The sequence below is a fragment of the Argiope bruennichi genome, chromosome 6, assembly GCF_947563725.1.
Source record: "Argiope bruennichi chromosome 6, qqArgBrue1.1, whole genome shotgun sequence".
Lineage (NCBI taxonomy): Eukaryota > Metazoa > Arthropoda > Arachnida > Araneae > Araneidae > Argiope > Argiope bruennichi.
The window spans coordinates 4,523,634-4,541,659 of record NC_079156.1 but is presented as its reverse complement, the minus strand read 5'-3'; the positions used below and the strand labels follow the sequence as shown (position 1 = coordinate 4,541,659).

Below are 18,026 nucleotides of genomic sequence, written 5' to 3'. Positions count from 1 at the left end.
TAAAAAGATGTTAAGATATCATTAAACAGAATGGAAACTATTTAATTGCCTAAAAAGCATTTTTTTTTTTTTTTTTGTAAAAATACGTAAGTTTAATTGCACACACACACACAAAAAAAAAAAACAATTACTTTCTCATGAAATCAGGATTTTAATATTTTAGATATTTTCAAAAGCATAACATAGAATACCAAAATGTTATCAATATAAATAAAAATGGAATTCAAAAACAGTTTTCATAATTTAGAAATCCCAACAAAATATATATATATATATATATATATATATTTTCAGATTTTGCTCAAATATTCTGAAGAATAGGAAAGTTTTATGAAGTTTTCATAACTAATTTAAAAGCATACTTTCAAATACAGAAAAGATTATAATCTTTATATTTGGTATTACTACTGAATGAAAACGTTAATACTTATTTTAAATAACTTCCCAAAATTGATATCATTCTTCAAAAATTAATAATATATGGAAAAAAAATCCCACACATATATGTTTTTAATAATGCCATGATGTCTTGGGATTGGTAATGGGACCTAATCTAATATAGGTTTGTGTAAGCAATAAACAAAACTTAAGAAAGACAAAATAAGATGGCATTATTATCTGATAATTTGGAGGAATTTTGGACATTAACTTATATCTAAATGATTTATCTGAAATCAAATAAAACTAATATAACCAGTTGGTTGCCTTTGGTGACTAATCCATGCTAATAATAAAAATGGATGTGTGTTATATTATCGCTCTGTATGTTAGACTATTTGACCTACAGAGACCAAATGTTTCACATATATACTTTGCAGGATAGAAATTTGCTCTTTGGATATATTTTAATCAATTAAAAAATGGTATTTCGTGTCTATTTAAATTCTGCTGCTATTTCTTCTGATATAATTGTAACATAACCGTGAAATATCATCCTGCCCCATTTGAAGACATTTGGATAAATTAGATATTAATCAAATAAATATTAATTGGGAGAGTTAGAGATAATAAGTTATTTCAATTATTTGAAAACAAAATAAATATTTTTAGATTTGAATCACTGGAACGAACACATCAACAGCACTGGTGCGAACTATGGTCGAGTCCTAAGGGCTCTCATCAGCCATGGTACAACTCTTCCTGTATTAGGTATATCCCACCATTGATAATAAGTAGCCAACTCCACACCATTTCTGTAACTACATGATGAGAACCAGCCACTCTGTCGGAAACTTTGCAATCCCATTTTTGTGGTACCCTGTGGTAATAATTTAAGTACAAAAATATGGAGCGGAAATTAGAAAAATACATAATACATTCAAGAGAATGGTGTAAGACTTCTAAAATAGTATGAACCATATGTCAATCAAATTTGAAATATAAATGAATTTTGTTTGAAACCATTAAAACCAAGTCACCAAAAGAAAAAAAAAAATTTAACTAAAATTTTTAACAATCAATAATCCAACAAACCAGCTGGTCATCAAAGGTGGCTACATAAAGATAAAATTGCAAAAAGATACTGCTTATTACTAAGCTTTAAACTAAATATTTTTATGCCAAGAATATTACATACAATTTTAAGAGTGCATTTATTTACAGGAAAGTTAGCATCCTATTCAATGTTGATTTTAAGTGTAATTTTACTTTTGCGCACATGATTTTTATATTATTTAGATGAATTCATATGCAATAGCTGTAAACTTTGCAATGATATCTGTATTATTTATATAATACTTGCTTGCAAATATTAAAATATTTTTATTCTGAACAATACTGGGTATATAACTAGTACAAAACAGATAACACTTTTTCAGCAAAACGAAGGCAAAAAAGTATTTCTCTAGGAAAAGGAAGGAAAAAAAGTCACTAGCTATATGGTCAAAGTACAGTAAAATAGTTTCAAATATCCCTTAACAGATTTATTTATATAAACACTTGATCTTGACACCCTAAAAAGGCTTAAGACCTTATTATTATATTAAAATATTTTTTGATATTAAAGTAAAGGATATTTCATATATTCAAGGCATATATATTACTAGCAATCCCAAAAATGAGTGGTGAAAAACAATTTATGTTTTAAAAAATAATAATTTATTCATAACACTGCTAAGATTTAAATTGAAACTAACTTATTTAGAAACTTACTTATATATTTGTTATATTGAGGAACTAAAACAGTAATAACTCTTCCAAGAATCAAGAAACCAAAGCAAATCAGTACCCTTATCTGTAACTTGATACTCCTTTTTGGCCACAAGAATGGAATAAGTCTTTTGATTTTTTTACCAAAATCTGCAAAGGCAGAAGGATTTTCAGACACCTCTCTTCTATGAGAGCCACTTTCAAGAAGAGCCTTAAAAATAAGAAGTAAAATAAAAAACATTGCTTCATCAAATACTAATAATTATAATTAATAATCATTCAATTATTTATTACTGGCTTTTACTCAATTGATTTAATTATCAAATAAATAAATGGAACAAATAACATTTTTCTTAAAGTGAAGTTGAATATTATAATAATTTTCGTGATCAAAGATATATCATTGCATTCATAGAGCTACTTTTTTTCATATGCATTAGTCTCCACTTATTGAAAGAATTTCAACATCTGAAAAGCTGATGAAAATAAAAATAATAAGGTGCATAATTTTAAAAAAAAAATGGAAAACCTTTTTTTAATTTTCTTATGAATACATTACACACATAAAATATGAAATCAACAGAAAGAGAATTTATGGCAGGTGCTTTCAAAATTTTTAGCTGCATTTTGTATTACATAATATCTTATCTTGAAAAAGTATATACATACTCTTATAAGTATATCATATAGAAACAAATATATGTCTGTCTATTGGAAGGGAAGAAGAGGCACATTTCACCAATATTTTTATATAAATTCAATACTTAACAACGTTGGCTTCAACAGAATCTTACACAGCTTGTCAGTGTGTATTAGTTCTTAATCATAATTTAAAGATCAAATTATGCATTTTAAATTAAACTAAATCTGCTGAAATGTGCCCCAGACATGAGGCACTTTTCAACAAGACAGTGGATAGCTTTCTTTAAATAAATAACTCATTTTAACTCAAATGGATCTAAGTTTTATTAAAATATAACAAATGCACAGAAAATACTGAGAACAAAAAAAAAATTTATCTGTTTTTAGAGAGCTTTATTTGCTAAAAATATAAAAATGTTAGAGAAGGATTCTTATTAAGTTTTCACATTATTTTATAGCTAGCCAAAGAAAAATTTACAGGAAATGCGAGCTAAGAAATAATTTGAGAAGCTTCTTCAGTTATGTGTGGCTTTCAATTTAAAGTCATCTCTTTTGACACAATCTCATTTATTATATGGAACAGAAAATTACCAAAAATTCCCCTTTCCTTTGCATTAATTTTACTCTGTAATTGCTTGCTATTATTTGTCATACAAAAATTACTTTATTCTTCTTTCTAGTAAACTTTACAAAATCATTTATTTCTAACATAAAATTTTCATTTTCAAAGTCCAGATTTTTTCAGATTCCATTGTTGTAGGAAAACCAAATAAAGGAATTTAAGAAAAAATTCCTCAAAACTAAAGCAGTCTGAAATATCCAATTATGAGAATTAGCTGTTTCACTTTATTTAATCTACAAATTAATGTAGAATTATGCACTCCATACCACTCTACATCTGCTCTGGGAGACATGCCATGTTTAACTACTTGCATAACCTTTCTTTCTTCTTTCACTTCTGATTCATTATGGTTCTTTATGTAGGTTCAGACCATTTAACCCACATTGAAGAGAAATTGCTCCTTGTCTAACGTGAAAGACATGTTTCAATAGTGTTTCCAATACCTCCTTCCAGAGGTTTATTGAAATCTTATCCATTAAGTTTAAAATGAGAAATACAGATCTCTTTAGAAAAGAAATCTTCAGTTGTTCATAGCATTGTTAGATATAGAAATTCTTAATTAATTTGGTGAATAAATGTAATTTACCTCAATGATAAATAATAAATTAATGCAGAATAATAATAATATATTAATATTAAAAAATTCCTAGATGAAAATAAATCTTACTTTTCACTTAACAGTTTACAGAATTTTCAACATATCTTAGGGGATAGGTTTCAGATCCTATATGAAGCCAATAAGTTTAAGATCTCATTACTCTCTTTAGAAAAGGTATTTTTACTTATTAATAAAATGTTTAGATAAAAAAAAAATCTTAGTTCATTTAATTAATAAGTCCATCTTACTTCAATGAATCAAGAGTAAGAAAATTGAGCAATGGAAATAAATTTCAGTTTATACTTAGCAGGACACAAAACAAAGTTCATTGAATAGTACATCGTATATGTTGAAAAATGGGGGGAAGCCTATTGCCAGAAGATGCATTCTTCTGGAATTTGATAGATTAGCTGTCAACCAATGATACATTTCCAACTGAGAGAAATTCTAAGTGTTAAAATGTATCTTCCTCTCTCTTACTATACACTTTCATTATATACTTCTAGAAGATGGAAATGTGCACTTTTAAGAAACATTTTGAAAATTTAAATGAAGTTAAAAAAATTAAAATTATGAAGTAATTCTAGTGATACAAAAGCATTTTTTAAATTCCATTTTCAATTTCAAACAATCAATATTTTAATAATATTTATTTGGCAGTATGCAATTCTCTTTAATTTTCAACAAATATCAATAAAAAAAGTTTTAAATATGTTACACAACACAGGTTTTTATTGTTGTAATTATGTCAACTTAAGTTACTTTGTCCAACAGAAGTTGTACTATTCTTTCGTTACAAGTCCTTGATTAATAGATTTAGCTTATGCTAGATCAAGTAAGATTATTACTCTTAAGAATAAAAAAATAAAATAAATTTTTAAATTGCATATTTTTTCTCTATTAAATAAAAATTAACCTCAGTATTAATATACTGACAGAGGAAAAAGAAGGATGCATCTTTTTCAGTGATGCCAATTTGATAACCTAGATATTTCACCATCTTGCTTAAAAATTTTTTTTTATAAATTAATCCTTAAATATAAATTGCGACATTACTTAATTTTGTTATACTACTCATTTCAATTATCTATCAATCTACTCCTCTCATTTCGTATAAAGTTTGATTAATTCTTTGCAGTTTCTCTCCTCCCCACTCCACCGATAAAAAAGTAATTTTTAAAATATGCTTTTCTTATTGTTTTGATGGATTCATTTTTTAGGTAAAAGCCATTTTTCCACTTATTCTTGCATTTGTGATTAAAAGTAATATAATAGATAACTTTTACAGTGAATTAAATTTAAATAAGTCTTAACACATATATGTTAAAAGCAGGAAATTAAACATAAGTTATGAAATTAGCATTTTGCTAAAAAGAAAATATTTCCACTATTTTTTTTTTTTTTTCAGAAACTGGCATTTTATTATTTTTTTAAAATTCAACAATAACAAACACACTTAGAAATCGATGATATGTGTATTGTATAATTCTTGATGGGAATATAAAATAGGAAATTAGATTTAATTATCTCCAAGTTCAAAGTCTAGAAGCTCATAATTTTAACACAGCAGTTGCCCTACAATTCTTAATTGCTGGACAAGTCTGGCCATCGAAATTTCGGATTCTTTTCATTTGGATCTTGTATGAGGAAGTGAAAAGAACTATTAATATTCACAATAATATTTGCTTTAGCAATATGTCTTAAAATAATTTATATTTTCTCCAATTCATGAGAACATAAATTATTATAGAATGCTATTTCCCCATCCCTTATAACATTTAAATACGTGTTATAAATTCTTTTATAAAAATTATTAGAAGAAATGTTTTTGTACAATAAAATGAGTTTGACCAAAATAAGTTTTTGTTCATTTCATATTAGACTAAATATTTAAGAGTAAGAAATAATATTTACAATAAATAAAAAATCCTCAATAACTATTTATCTAAACACTGTTGAAGTTTTGAAATTAGTTTCTTATTAGTAAATGGACAACTCACTAATTTTTATAATGTTTTTGTATCTAATAGTCATGTTTAACTTATAGAATTTTTCTCCTGATAGTAAGTTAAAAGAAATGTTTTTAAAAAATGAAATGAAAAATACATTAAAGAAAATTCTCACTGCTGTATCTGATTGTAGTTGAAGCTGCCTAAAGAGAAAATAATCTTGGGCACTAGGAATTCCAGGAGCATTTAATCCAAGTATAAACAATAGTACTCCACATAAGTAGCGTAGCACAAAAAATCCAAATTCAATTTTATCAGAGAGGCTGAAAACAAAACCCAAATGTTATTTACTGATGATTTTGGAAAATCTCATTTTTTAAAAAATAAACTGAAACATTTCACCAGATTCATAGAAATTAAAATAAAGAAAAAGAAAAAAAAAATTTCCCAGGAATAAACATGTCTGTTATCAGTTCATGTTATAATTTTGCAAAATATATCTCAACAAAAAAAACCAAAAATAAACTAACAAATGAATTTCCCAAAAATTCCTTTCATGAATAAATTTTTACAAAATAAAGATACAGAGGAATTAAAAAAAAAAAAAAGGATACATATGTAAAATCCTGTTAAGCATTTTTGCCAAAACGAAATAATGGCATCTAACATCACGATTTTTCACCATCAATGGAAAACTATATACCAAATAAATGGTTAATGTTTTGATAAATCATTTCTGTTTCTTTAAACAAGAGTTCTGTATTTGTTAGTTATAACGGCTACCAAAAAACACTTATAAAAAGTTCTGCCAATTTCAATTGTCAAATTATATAGCATGTGAATTGCATGTTCAAAATTTTTCATAATTAATAATAATGCACTTCAGTGTATTTTTATAATTTGGCAAAAATTTTCTTGGTGTAGTTTAGTTGTTGTTAAAACTGAATTGTACCCAAGAATTCTGTTCTAATAGTTATTTCTCTGCTTTTACAAAACAAAATGATAAAAATTTTGGGCCTACCTACTGCAGAACAGAATGTGATTGAGTATTTTTAAAGTTAAAGGATTCTGGCATTGGAAAAAAAAAATGGATGGAAAAAAACAAGGATGATATGAAACTTTATATAAGGTGTTGGTGTTGCAATATTAAAAATTGCAATAAGCAAGTACCCATTCAAAAAGGAACTTGGTTGAAGGATTCTAATATTGATTTTTTTTAAACCAAATTCAGATTTATTTATTGTTGGTGCAAGAGTTAACAACTATTGAATGGAAGAAAGAACAATTACAACTGAGTAACAAGACCGTCATAGATTATTTTCATTTAAATAACTTATTTTTTTTGTTACTGATAAAAAAAATAAACTTCAGTACTTTTATGTTTAGTTATTTTTGCAAATAAATTTTAGTTTGCCACAAATGGTTTTAAGTGTATGTTCTAAAATCTTAATTTCACCTTTTTTTAAAAATTAACTTTTTGTTTTAATGTTCATTAAATATGCACTAGGGAATAATATAAAAAGATTTGATGTCAATTTGGCAGAATTTGTGCAAAAAAATAAAAATATATATTAGATATAAAATTCATAAAATAAAAGTGAAATAAAATATTTAACAAAAATATTCATGAGAAGTAATTACTCTCATGAATAGAAAAAAAAAATAGTTTCAAATGAATTTTCAACTGTGATTATTTAACTATTATATATTATTATTTAATTGTAATTTTTTGCTTATATTTCTTTAAAATAGTTTTTTTTAACACTGATTTGCTGCTTTGAATGCTTTTATTTTCCATGCCATTTTTTTTTTTTTGTTTTTTTTTTTTTTGTTTAAACACTTCACTTCCCCAAAAGAAATTTAAAAAAAAAAAAGAAAGAAAGAAATTTCAAATTGAGTGATTGCATTTGCAGAAAATTTTCGCAGCAGCATGACTACTCAGCATTTTGCCTTTAATTCTCTTTTTAATGCAACAAAAACAACAAACAATATGAAAAGATTTTAGCAGAAATACTCAATTCATTTAAAAGTAATTTTTTCTCAAGTTCAAAAAACATAAATTGTATAAATAAAAAAAATGCTACATCTAGGGATATTTATTGATTTATCGCTTGGGCTTGGCTGGTAATAAAAGCATTTATGTTTTTTACAAGATTAACAGATCTGTATATAAATCAATGCCCATAGTTCATTTTTTAAAAAAATGTTTCAACCTTCACAAGGAAATATAATCATACTTCCCTTAACAACCATCTCGCATAATAAGCAAGACAATATATAAAAAAGAGACTTGCTTAACGAGTGATACTTCGCAATACAATTAGCGAGGAGACCTGTGATGTTATATGCTGGTATGGTCTGCATCAGTCTGTATTGAGCTCTGGTTAAAAGAAAACCTTTATACTACATGAAAATTTTGTGCAGAAAGAGTTGCCAAACACAAATCTCAAGGGACTCAGCAAGTACCCATGGAGTCAAATAATGAGATATTATCTATAGATAATACTATGGAAATAAAATTCGATGGCAACGACATGACAAATTGGTGGAAAGACAAACTCAGAACTACCAAGAGGCTTATAGAGCTGCATTCTGCATCCCAGTGAAAGACTGCAGAAAAGATTTGATCAGGAAAGAAGGAAATAACAGAGCTTCTATCTTCCAGTGAAATAAAAGAAAAGTATAAGAAATTATTGCATCATACATTTAAAAACATTGCTTAAATAAGGTAGTATCTATAAATGCTATAAATTCATTTAACAATAATGGTGTGTCTAATTTTTTCCAAAAATAAAAGATTTTAGACAATTTTCTTGTTAAAAAAATGGGTATAATGAATAATGAACTACATTATTATAAATATGTTTTTAATTTTATTTTAGTATTTTTTTCAGAACGGGACATGTTTTATGAATTCCAATGAAAAAGTTCATAACATAATGATATTTAGAAATTATTATAATAATCACATAGTAAATTATAAATAAAAGAAGTTCTTCAAAGACCCTCAAATGCATGAAAAATATAATTTATCGATTCAAGTAACAATTTGAGATACAAATATAAATATATATATTGTAAACTAATGAAATACATTAACCCTATGAGCTCTGACTGCCCGATGTTGCCCCTTCTGACAGGAGTCTGGTTTAACAGGCGAAAGGTATTTCGTGACAAGCCCTCATTTAAATACAATTAACCACCCCAAAGCACCTAAGTCGGGTGTCTGTCGAACTGGACGATATCGGGCGGTCAGGGCTCATAATTCTGAAGATAACTGTTATATTGCAAGCAGTAGTAATTTTTTTTTTTTTTTAGATTTTTTAGTTGGAAATTTCAAACTTGCAAACAAATAAGCTTTTTTTGAGGATAATCACACCAATATAATAAAATTTTAAAAATGAAAGACTTATCTTCTTTTTCAAATAAAAGGCTTTCTTCAAGCAGGAATCCAATAATATGAATTAGAATTAAAATAATACTGCTATATTTATTAAATGATTTTACATATTGGCATTACATTTTTGCCAAAAATGTCAAAAGAATCCTCACAGTAGATATAGGTATATCTTATGATTATTTTTAAACTTAAATGAAAGGTACAGTAAATATAGTTAAACATATATATATATATATATATAATCAACCTAATTTTGTAAAAAAAAAAAAAAAAAAATCTTAAGCAAAAACTAGTAAATTATGAATTTAATTTCAAATACAAATTTTAAAAAACTGCTTTTGGATACTTTGATATAAACAATGTTTAAGCAGAACTTTTTAAACATCAACTACTTGTGAACTATTTTATTCAAAATATTTTAAAAATTACAATTTAAAGAAAAAATATAGTGATAAGGAATTCAATCCAAGAACATTATGAAGTAAATTTTAATGAAACGTTTCGAATCAAGATGTTTTTAACATATATTAATAAAAATTGCAGTTTTTGGAAGAAAAATTTCTGCAAAGACTAAAATCTTCGGAGCAAATTTAAACGATTGACATCTCAATAATATATCACTACATAAGTTCCACATATCACTTTATAAATTTTATCATAATAAATATAAAGTTTATGAGAGAGATTTGAAGTAATGAAAAATGCTTACTTATTAAGACGGAACCACCACTTTTCATTTTTTAGATTCAATAAGGTGAGATTTTCAATAATAAAAACTGATGTCCAGAATACAAGTAAAACCAACCCATGACCACTGGTTGGAATACTTGGCAATGCTTTGTGCCTTTCCAAATACAACAGATAAATAGCAAAAGGGAAAGCAAAACAATAAAGAAGAGTGTGAAAGATCATATAGCCATAAATTATTCGGTTATATAAAAAAGTACATTCCAAAATAAAACGCACGAATATTACGATAGGTAAGAAAAAGTGGCATGCCAGCTGAAGTTTGTATAGATTTGATTTTGGAAATATTCTAGGATCCAAATCAGAAGAATACTTAGAATACATATGACTTTGAACACTTCCAAATATATAAATAAACAAAAAAATAAATGTCGAAGACACTGTGTCAGCAAAACAGTGGGAAAGGCCATGGTCAACCCATGGTGTTAGAAAACTAACATTAGCTGGACAATACAACATGTTTGTTGAAAGCCGGCGATGTAAATGCAACACACGTTTATATATGTTCAAAGATAAGAATATGACATTAGAAATGGAAAACTGCAAATTGTGGGTTGCATTTCGGGACTCCTCAGTAAATTACAATATTTTGAAATATTTTCGATAAACTCAAAATGTATCTCTTAACTGATGTTGTTTATAATTTCAACCTTTGAATGAATCTATTGAAAGCGGCTTTTTCTCTTGTTACAAATTTAAAAAATAAAAAATGTTTTTTCAAAATCAAACGCTTTTGATCAAATGCCATCATAAAATTGTTGTTCCATTTAGAATGAGTATTAATTTACTGTAAGTATTAATTAAATTGAAGTCTCAGGAAATGCATGGGCTGTAAAGTCTTCCGACCTTTCTTGACGGATTATCTTTTATTTGATCTCGAATTTCATCTTTAGTAAAAGGAGGAAAGGATTGGTCATCTCTATACTTCTTCCTTTTGTAGACTAAATATCAGGTTACCAAAAAAGTTATGTGGTTTTTCTTGTGGGGAGAAAATAAACATAAAAATGTACAGGAAATAATACAATTTATTCATCAAAATAAGCACCCTCACATTCAATAACCCACAGAGAAAGAGGTCTCCTTCTCTGTGTAATAACCTTTTTCCAGCGGGGAACAAGATTATAAATTCATAAAAGGAACGATCTTTAGAGTTGAAGAAGTTCTCTAACTCACTATTTCGCATATGATTATCTAGGTTTAAATATAGGTGATTGTCAGAAGGGCTAAAGGACAAGGGAATAAGCAGGGTGCAAAAGAAATTCCCATACAAGGATCTGAATTGTATCAGAGATCACACGCGTGACATGAGACCTGGCATTATCGTGTTGGAAAAGAACTTCTTTAGATTTCACTGAAGTTGGGTATTTTTTCAAAAGTGATGGGTGAATTCGACGGAGTTGATCACTGTAGAAGTTAGCAATAATAGTCTGACCATGTGATAAAAGATCACAGTGAACAATTCCATTTGCAATCCATTATACATACAATAAGACGTCCGATTATGGATATTGGGTTTTCTAGTCTATGGCACAGCATCAGTGAATGACAACCAATTATACGATTTTTTTTGGGATTGTTGTAAATGAGCCATTTCTCATCGTAGGTTAGCAAATGGTCAAAAAATGATTCCGTTTGATGGTTATTAAGCAATTTCAGAGAAATGTTCAGGCGCTTTTGCTTATTTGTAGGTGTCAATAGATGAGGTACCGGTTTGCTGGGTTTGTAGACTCTTCCAAGACTATGCAAATGTAAACAGACAGTTTCATCACTTACAGAGAACCTTTGTGTTAAGATCTGACATATTTGAGCGGGATCTTCTTCGACTGTAGCCAGGAATTCATCATCATTAATGACATACTCCCCTACCCCTTCTCGTGACGCATCTTTAAACGACTTATCGACAGAAAAAAAATTTCCAAACCACCTTTGGGGGTTCGAGTGCTAACAGAACTTTTTTCGAAATCCTGACATTTGGTTCGAGGCATTTACACAGCATAACATTTGTTCCAAGTTGAAACATAAAATATATAAGCACGAATTATAGAATTTATTTAATCCCAAATATCTTCTCCAAACTTACAGATTGTTCCATGAAACTCTTCCTATGTTTTAATGGGGTCAATTCATGTGACGTAAAAGTCACATGTCATGTACCTCTTGCGCATGGCATTTAAGTTTCATCCGCGCCGCTCTCGTCGATCAGTCTGCCATTAACGTTCTCCGCCGAGTATGAAGCGGATTTTTTTGTTTACATTTGAAGTTATAATTTTTGAGTCGTTTTCTTTCCTCTTATTATGTGTTAACAGAGGAAATACTGGTGTGCTGATGGATGGATGCTTTAATGCGAAACACAAGAGTGACTATCATGATAAAATGTTTTTTTTTTATTTTCCTTTCAACAATCCTGACTTGGGTTGATAGCTTTGGTATAGATTTTTTCAAGCTTTCGAAGTCGGAGATATGTTCCGATCATTTTGAAGAATTCCTTTAGTGTGTGTCCATTGATTAAATATAGCTGTTCCAGTAATTTGTTAGAAAAACTCTTCGAAGAAAAAGAAATCGGTAAGCGATTTGCCACCAAAAGCAATCAAACAAAATCATGAGTGCATTTCTAATTTACTTCATTCACATTTGATGAAATTTCTGATAATTTTGAATATGCTTAGAAGGTTTTCAAATGTTCACATGAGTATTACATTGCATTTTTTTACAAAATCTTATCTAAATTTAATCAATGTAAGTAAACAAACTCCTATTGCAAAAATAACAACTGCTATAATGCTAAACTTAGGTGGAAGTGAATATTACTAGTTTTCTAATTACATTTGCAGATTTGTGATGGATTCAACATGAATTTATATCAAATATCTTTTCTATTGTTAAAAAATGAAATATCAATAGTTTATTGTATTTAAACTGAAATTCACTGTTATCATAATATCCTGTTATAACACTGTGCACCTCAGTTATTTCTGTTTTAATAAATAAAGGTCTTTTCATTGAAAATCAATTTCCATATCAGAATTAATTATATAATTTTTATTCCCAACTTCATTGCTACATGCATGTTTCACTTTTTTTTTTTTCTATTTCTTTAACATATCAATTTTGAATTATAAAATTCTGTGAAAGCATGAAAGTGTTTCTTTCAACTCCTCTTTATATCCTATTTAACTTCTCTCTCTCTCTCTCGTTGTGTATATATATATATATATATCATGACCTTATTCTTGTTTATTAATTCAATATAATTTTTATCAATGTAACTATAGCATTTAAAAAAATTTCATAAATGTTCTGCTTTAAAAGTATACTGTTCAACATTATGTTTTTATTAGTGATAAAAAAACCTGTTCTTTAGTATCTAGGATATTTCTGTTGAATAAAATTGATTTCATCATTTACATTGATATTCTTGTCATACTGTGTTTATATTATTTCTAAGTGTCTAGAAAAATAAATGTTGATAAATAGTCAATAGGTTTTTTTTTTTTTTTTTTTTTTTTTTTTTTAGTTTTTTGTATTAGTGAGTACATTGAAACATATATTTGATCATATTTTTTCAAATAATTATCACATATATTTTATATATATATCTCTCTTTCTATATATATATATATATATATTTGTAATGTGTAAATAAAAATTATGAAAGCGTGATTTTGTTTGTTTTCCTTTAATGATTTCTACAAATTAAAATGAAATTATTTATTCATAAGTTGCATAGATTTAAAAAAAGGTATCCATACCTTTTACATTTCATAATTTGAAATTGTAAACATAATTTATTTAATATATACTAATTTAAGTTTCATGTTCTTTCTTCTAAGCAAACTGAAAACATCAAAGTCTCAATATTTATAAAAGTAATTACATAAGAAAAAAAATACAATAATTTCATTAGTAAGCTTTAAAATATTAACTTATCTAAGAGTAATAATTATTAAAAAAAAGAACTAACTGGGGGAACTATATTCCTAAAATTCAACATTCAATACTATTTAAATAATATGTAAAAAAGAACATATGTAATTTTTCAAAAACACTGCCATAGTCATTTGTCAAAATGTATCTTTCGGATAAAAAAATGGGGGCGGGGGGATATAGGAAAGAAAAGAATAAAGCGGCACCAAACGAATTAAAAAGCGATGTTAGTTAATTTTGCATAAACAATAATTCTATTAAAAATACTAATTAAAATTTTAATATAAGAAATAAAATTATATAACTAAGAAAATTTGGAGAAAATAATTCAAAATAATATCTTTAAAAAAAGTCAGAAGTTTTTAATAATTGATCGGCTAGCTTAATATTTACTAAACAATGTCAACAACAATGTAAACAGTGTCAACGTTATCGGCAGACATCACAACATGCGCAGAACGGTTGAAAAGTGAACAGAAGCGGTTTGTTTGGTACCTGACACGTGACCATGAATTGACCCCATTATTTTATAGCGTACATTCTTCTAATCGGACTTATTGGCCGATCTCTTTTATTTTTCCAATGATATAAATATAGATATACCGTAATTTTCACTAAGGAGAAGTGTGCGGACTATTCAGATAGAAATTGAACCATGTGCTGGAAGGACGAACTTTCTGGAGGGTGTCGAATACCTTCAGGCAAAGGAAACTGGTCGCCTTGCTGGAAAATTTTTAAAAATTAGAATTTTCTAAAATACATTCTGATGCATTTTTACTGTGAATTTACCTTTTAAAACATTCAAACCTCAGGAAAGGAAAAAAGACTTTATATTTGCTGCCGGCCAATCCCACAGATCACTCCTGAATCTCTCTCATGTCAGCTCACCGATTGGGTACCACTGATACATGTATGAATGCTAAGTATATATTTAATATTTTCACGATTTCTATAGAATGTTTCTGTTAAACATAAATTTACTATTTTTAATCCAAAGCAAATGTATGTGTGTAATAGATTTCCTTTAGATTACACACACACACCTTTATCAGTTAGAAAAAACTTTGTCGCACTGACTGCTCTATTTCTATCCTACTTTCTTACTTCATAACCTCCCATTAAGTAACAGATTTTTTTTTCCACCTTTACTGAAAAAAGTACTTGAACTACTAAAAATATTTCATAATTTGTAACACTTCTGATGAAAAAATTATATTTCAACCAGACTTTTTTTAGAAAGATTATTTTTTATAAATAAATAGAGTTAAAAATTAAAATTCTAGTTAATTTAATTTTAAAAATTCACTTTCGTATCTGGAATTTCAAACTGTTTTAACATGTAAAGAAAGCGATAAAAATAAAATTAATTTTAAGTGACTGATAACTTTTCTCCACGGAATAAATTAATTAAACAAATTTCTATATTTTCGGTAGTTTCTATTTCAAGAAACTATCTATATCTATACTATTATATATAAATCATTATCAGATTGCATAAATAAGGCCAGGAAATGGATATTATATGAAAAAGAATAGGATTTTCGAAGTGAAACATCTTTCTGCTTTCTCTCATAAGGTACTGTAAACGTCAAAAAATTCAATATCGAGATTTTGATGAATCTCCACGTTTTAGACCTCCCCGAGTACGAAAAATACATCTTTAGAAAAATATCTGTTTATCCGACTGTTTGCGTGAAAGATAACTAAAAAAACTTTGAGGTAGAGGGGTGGAATTTTGTGTATGGTCTCTACATCAAATTTTTAGATTTCTGTCAAATTTTGAGCAAAATTCATTTTATGGCAGTCTGTCTGTCGACTGTTCGAATATAAATTAACCCGCTATGTTCAGCACAAAGAGATTTAGATGAATAAAATTTGGTACACTAACACCTACAATGTAGACACTTATGAAACTTTGAGCAAAATCTAACAAGGGTTTGAACATTTTTGAGTCTGTACTTTCAGAAGACAATGACTTCCATATATCAAATTTGGTGTGTGATTTTATGACTACAAGTGTAGTTCTGTGTCAAGTTTTGGTGTCAATCTGCTGGGCGTCTGAAACACTAATTCGATTTTCGAATGCTATTAAACGCCTGTCTGAAATGAATCGCCAAAACTCTCCCTAATCATACAATCGATTTAATAAAAAACTCCAGTTTCAACTGAAGTTTAATATTCCGTAACTACTGTACGCCATACAAGGCGTTCCCGGGGATGACATCTTTATTAAAAAGAGTGTTGGGAAGACCACTCCCCATGGTTGAAAATGAAAGTATTTATAACGACAAGGAAGATGGCATGACTACATCATCTTAGCCTTCATCTTTTACCCGAGATAAATAAAATTAGTAAAAACAATTTATAAAAATACGCATCTATTAACACTATGCTGTCCTATGACACCACAGTGGCGGCAAGCGAAAACTTTTGATGATGATAACACTTTGGTGTCATGAGAATTTTTATTTGATTAATTCCTAAATATAATTATTGTTTTAATTAATTATTTCACGAAAATAAAAACATATTCCGAAAACCTGCAAACGGCAGAAGTCCTACCGTGGCCAAACAGAAGGATTCCGATCAGACGGCATAGAATTAAAATACTAAAAAAAGCAGTAAGTTTTTATTTTAAATAACTGAAGACAGATGGTGAACATGTATCACCATGCAAACCATTCTCCAAAATTCGATGCCAAAGCCTGAATAATGGTGTAAGTGAATTTTAACAATAACCATTTAAGCCTTCTATGATTACACAAATTTGCAACATCTGATGAGGAGTCCAGAAGTTATTTCTGTTCGAAGTTGTAGACTAATTAATACACCAGTCTTTTAAGATCACATAATATTGACAATTTACTTTCGGCTGATAAATTCAGGAGCATTAAAAAAAATATTTGAGAGCAGTAATCAACAGCACACAGAAAAGTTACAAATACAACTGACAGAATCTATTCATAGGCTTATAATTGAAGTTCAAATTCACGATTCAATTTTACTTCTTGCTTGTTTGCACTGTCCATCTTTTTGCAATATTTATTTTTAATGTGCAATTCCATCATACGATAGACAAGTTTTATAAAACTTATAAAAAAGGGCCGGTTCTTGCTTATTTGTTCTGTGAAGAATTTATGACGCAAATATTAAAATCAATCATGAAATCATTTGCTATCAAATTTGTTTGCAGCGCACTGGTTTCTCATTCACTGTTAAAAAAAAGGTTATAGGACAGTGTTCTTTCTATCAGGTGATGCAAGAAAGAAAAGTTCACATTCTTTGCCAATTTTTTGCAAGCATTGGAATTGTGAGAATGAAAAAGAATGCGACCCGATGAGGATGTTCCAACAAGGTGTCTAAAGTTTTAGTTAAAAAAATAATCATAGGAATTTAAAAAAATCACTTTTCGTCCCTAAATTTACAATTACTAAATTACTAGTTTTCAAAGCAAAATTTTTTCATTACACTGAGGAGATAATTCATCTAATCTAATTCAACCTCTATCAATTCCAAGTCTTTTGAACTGTGGGCCCATCAACAATGTTCGCATTTACTTGACATACAACATATCACTTCATGACTGATGTCGAATCAAAATTATTCTAGTTATCAAGGTCACAATATTACACGGGCTGGCATTAAACATTTCTTAAATTTAAAAATTGTAATCAGACAAACAATGCTATTTTCCTTCAAGCCATGTAGTAATATTATGTAGTCACCACTGCAACAGGTAGTATTCTTATAAGGAATCTATCAAATTCATGAAACTGGCTTTATTTTGCATCTGTATTTTTTTTAAGCTGAAAAACTACATTATGTTAACAAAAAAAGAAAGTAAAAGACTACACGGAATGGGCAAGTTTGTAATGTAAAAAAAATGTGTGCAGGTAGAATTTTTTTAAAAATTCCTCTAGCTTTCCAAAAATGTTCTACAGTTTTTGTAAAAAATGTTATATATTATTAACATATAAGATTTCTAAAGGAATATAA

General features: G+C 27.9%; 1 protein-coding gene across 2 annotated transcripts in view; it reads right to left on the bottom strand.

Annotated features, from left to right (window-relative positions):
- LOC129971429 (ATP-binding cassette sub-family B member 6-like) overlaps positions 1 to 11,905 on the bottom strand; it is a 57,263-nt gene extending 45,358 nt beyond the window's left edge. Inside the window, exons 1-3 of one of the 2 annotated variants that reach the window (XM_056085184.1) lie at positions 10,069 to 11,905; positions 6,135 to 6,282; positions 2,152 to 2,359 (exon numbers count right to left, since the gene is read on the bottom strand). In XM_056085184.1, coding sequence (XP_055941159.1) covers positions 2,152 to 2,359; positions 6,135 to 6,282; positions 10,069 to 10,565 — 853 coding nt within the window. In that variant the 5' untranslated portion in view covers positions 10,566 to 11,905. The remainder of the gene's footprint in view (positions 1 to 2,151; positions 2,360 to 6,134; positions 6,283 to 10,068) is intronic. The other variant, XM_056085183.1, reaches the window with a different exon arrangement.
- Between the last annotated feature and the right edge of the window lie 6,121 nt (positions 11,906 to 18,026).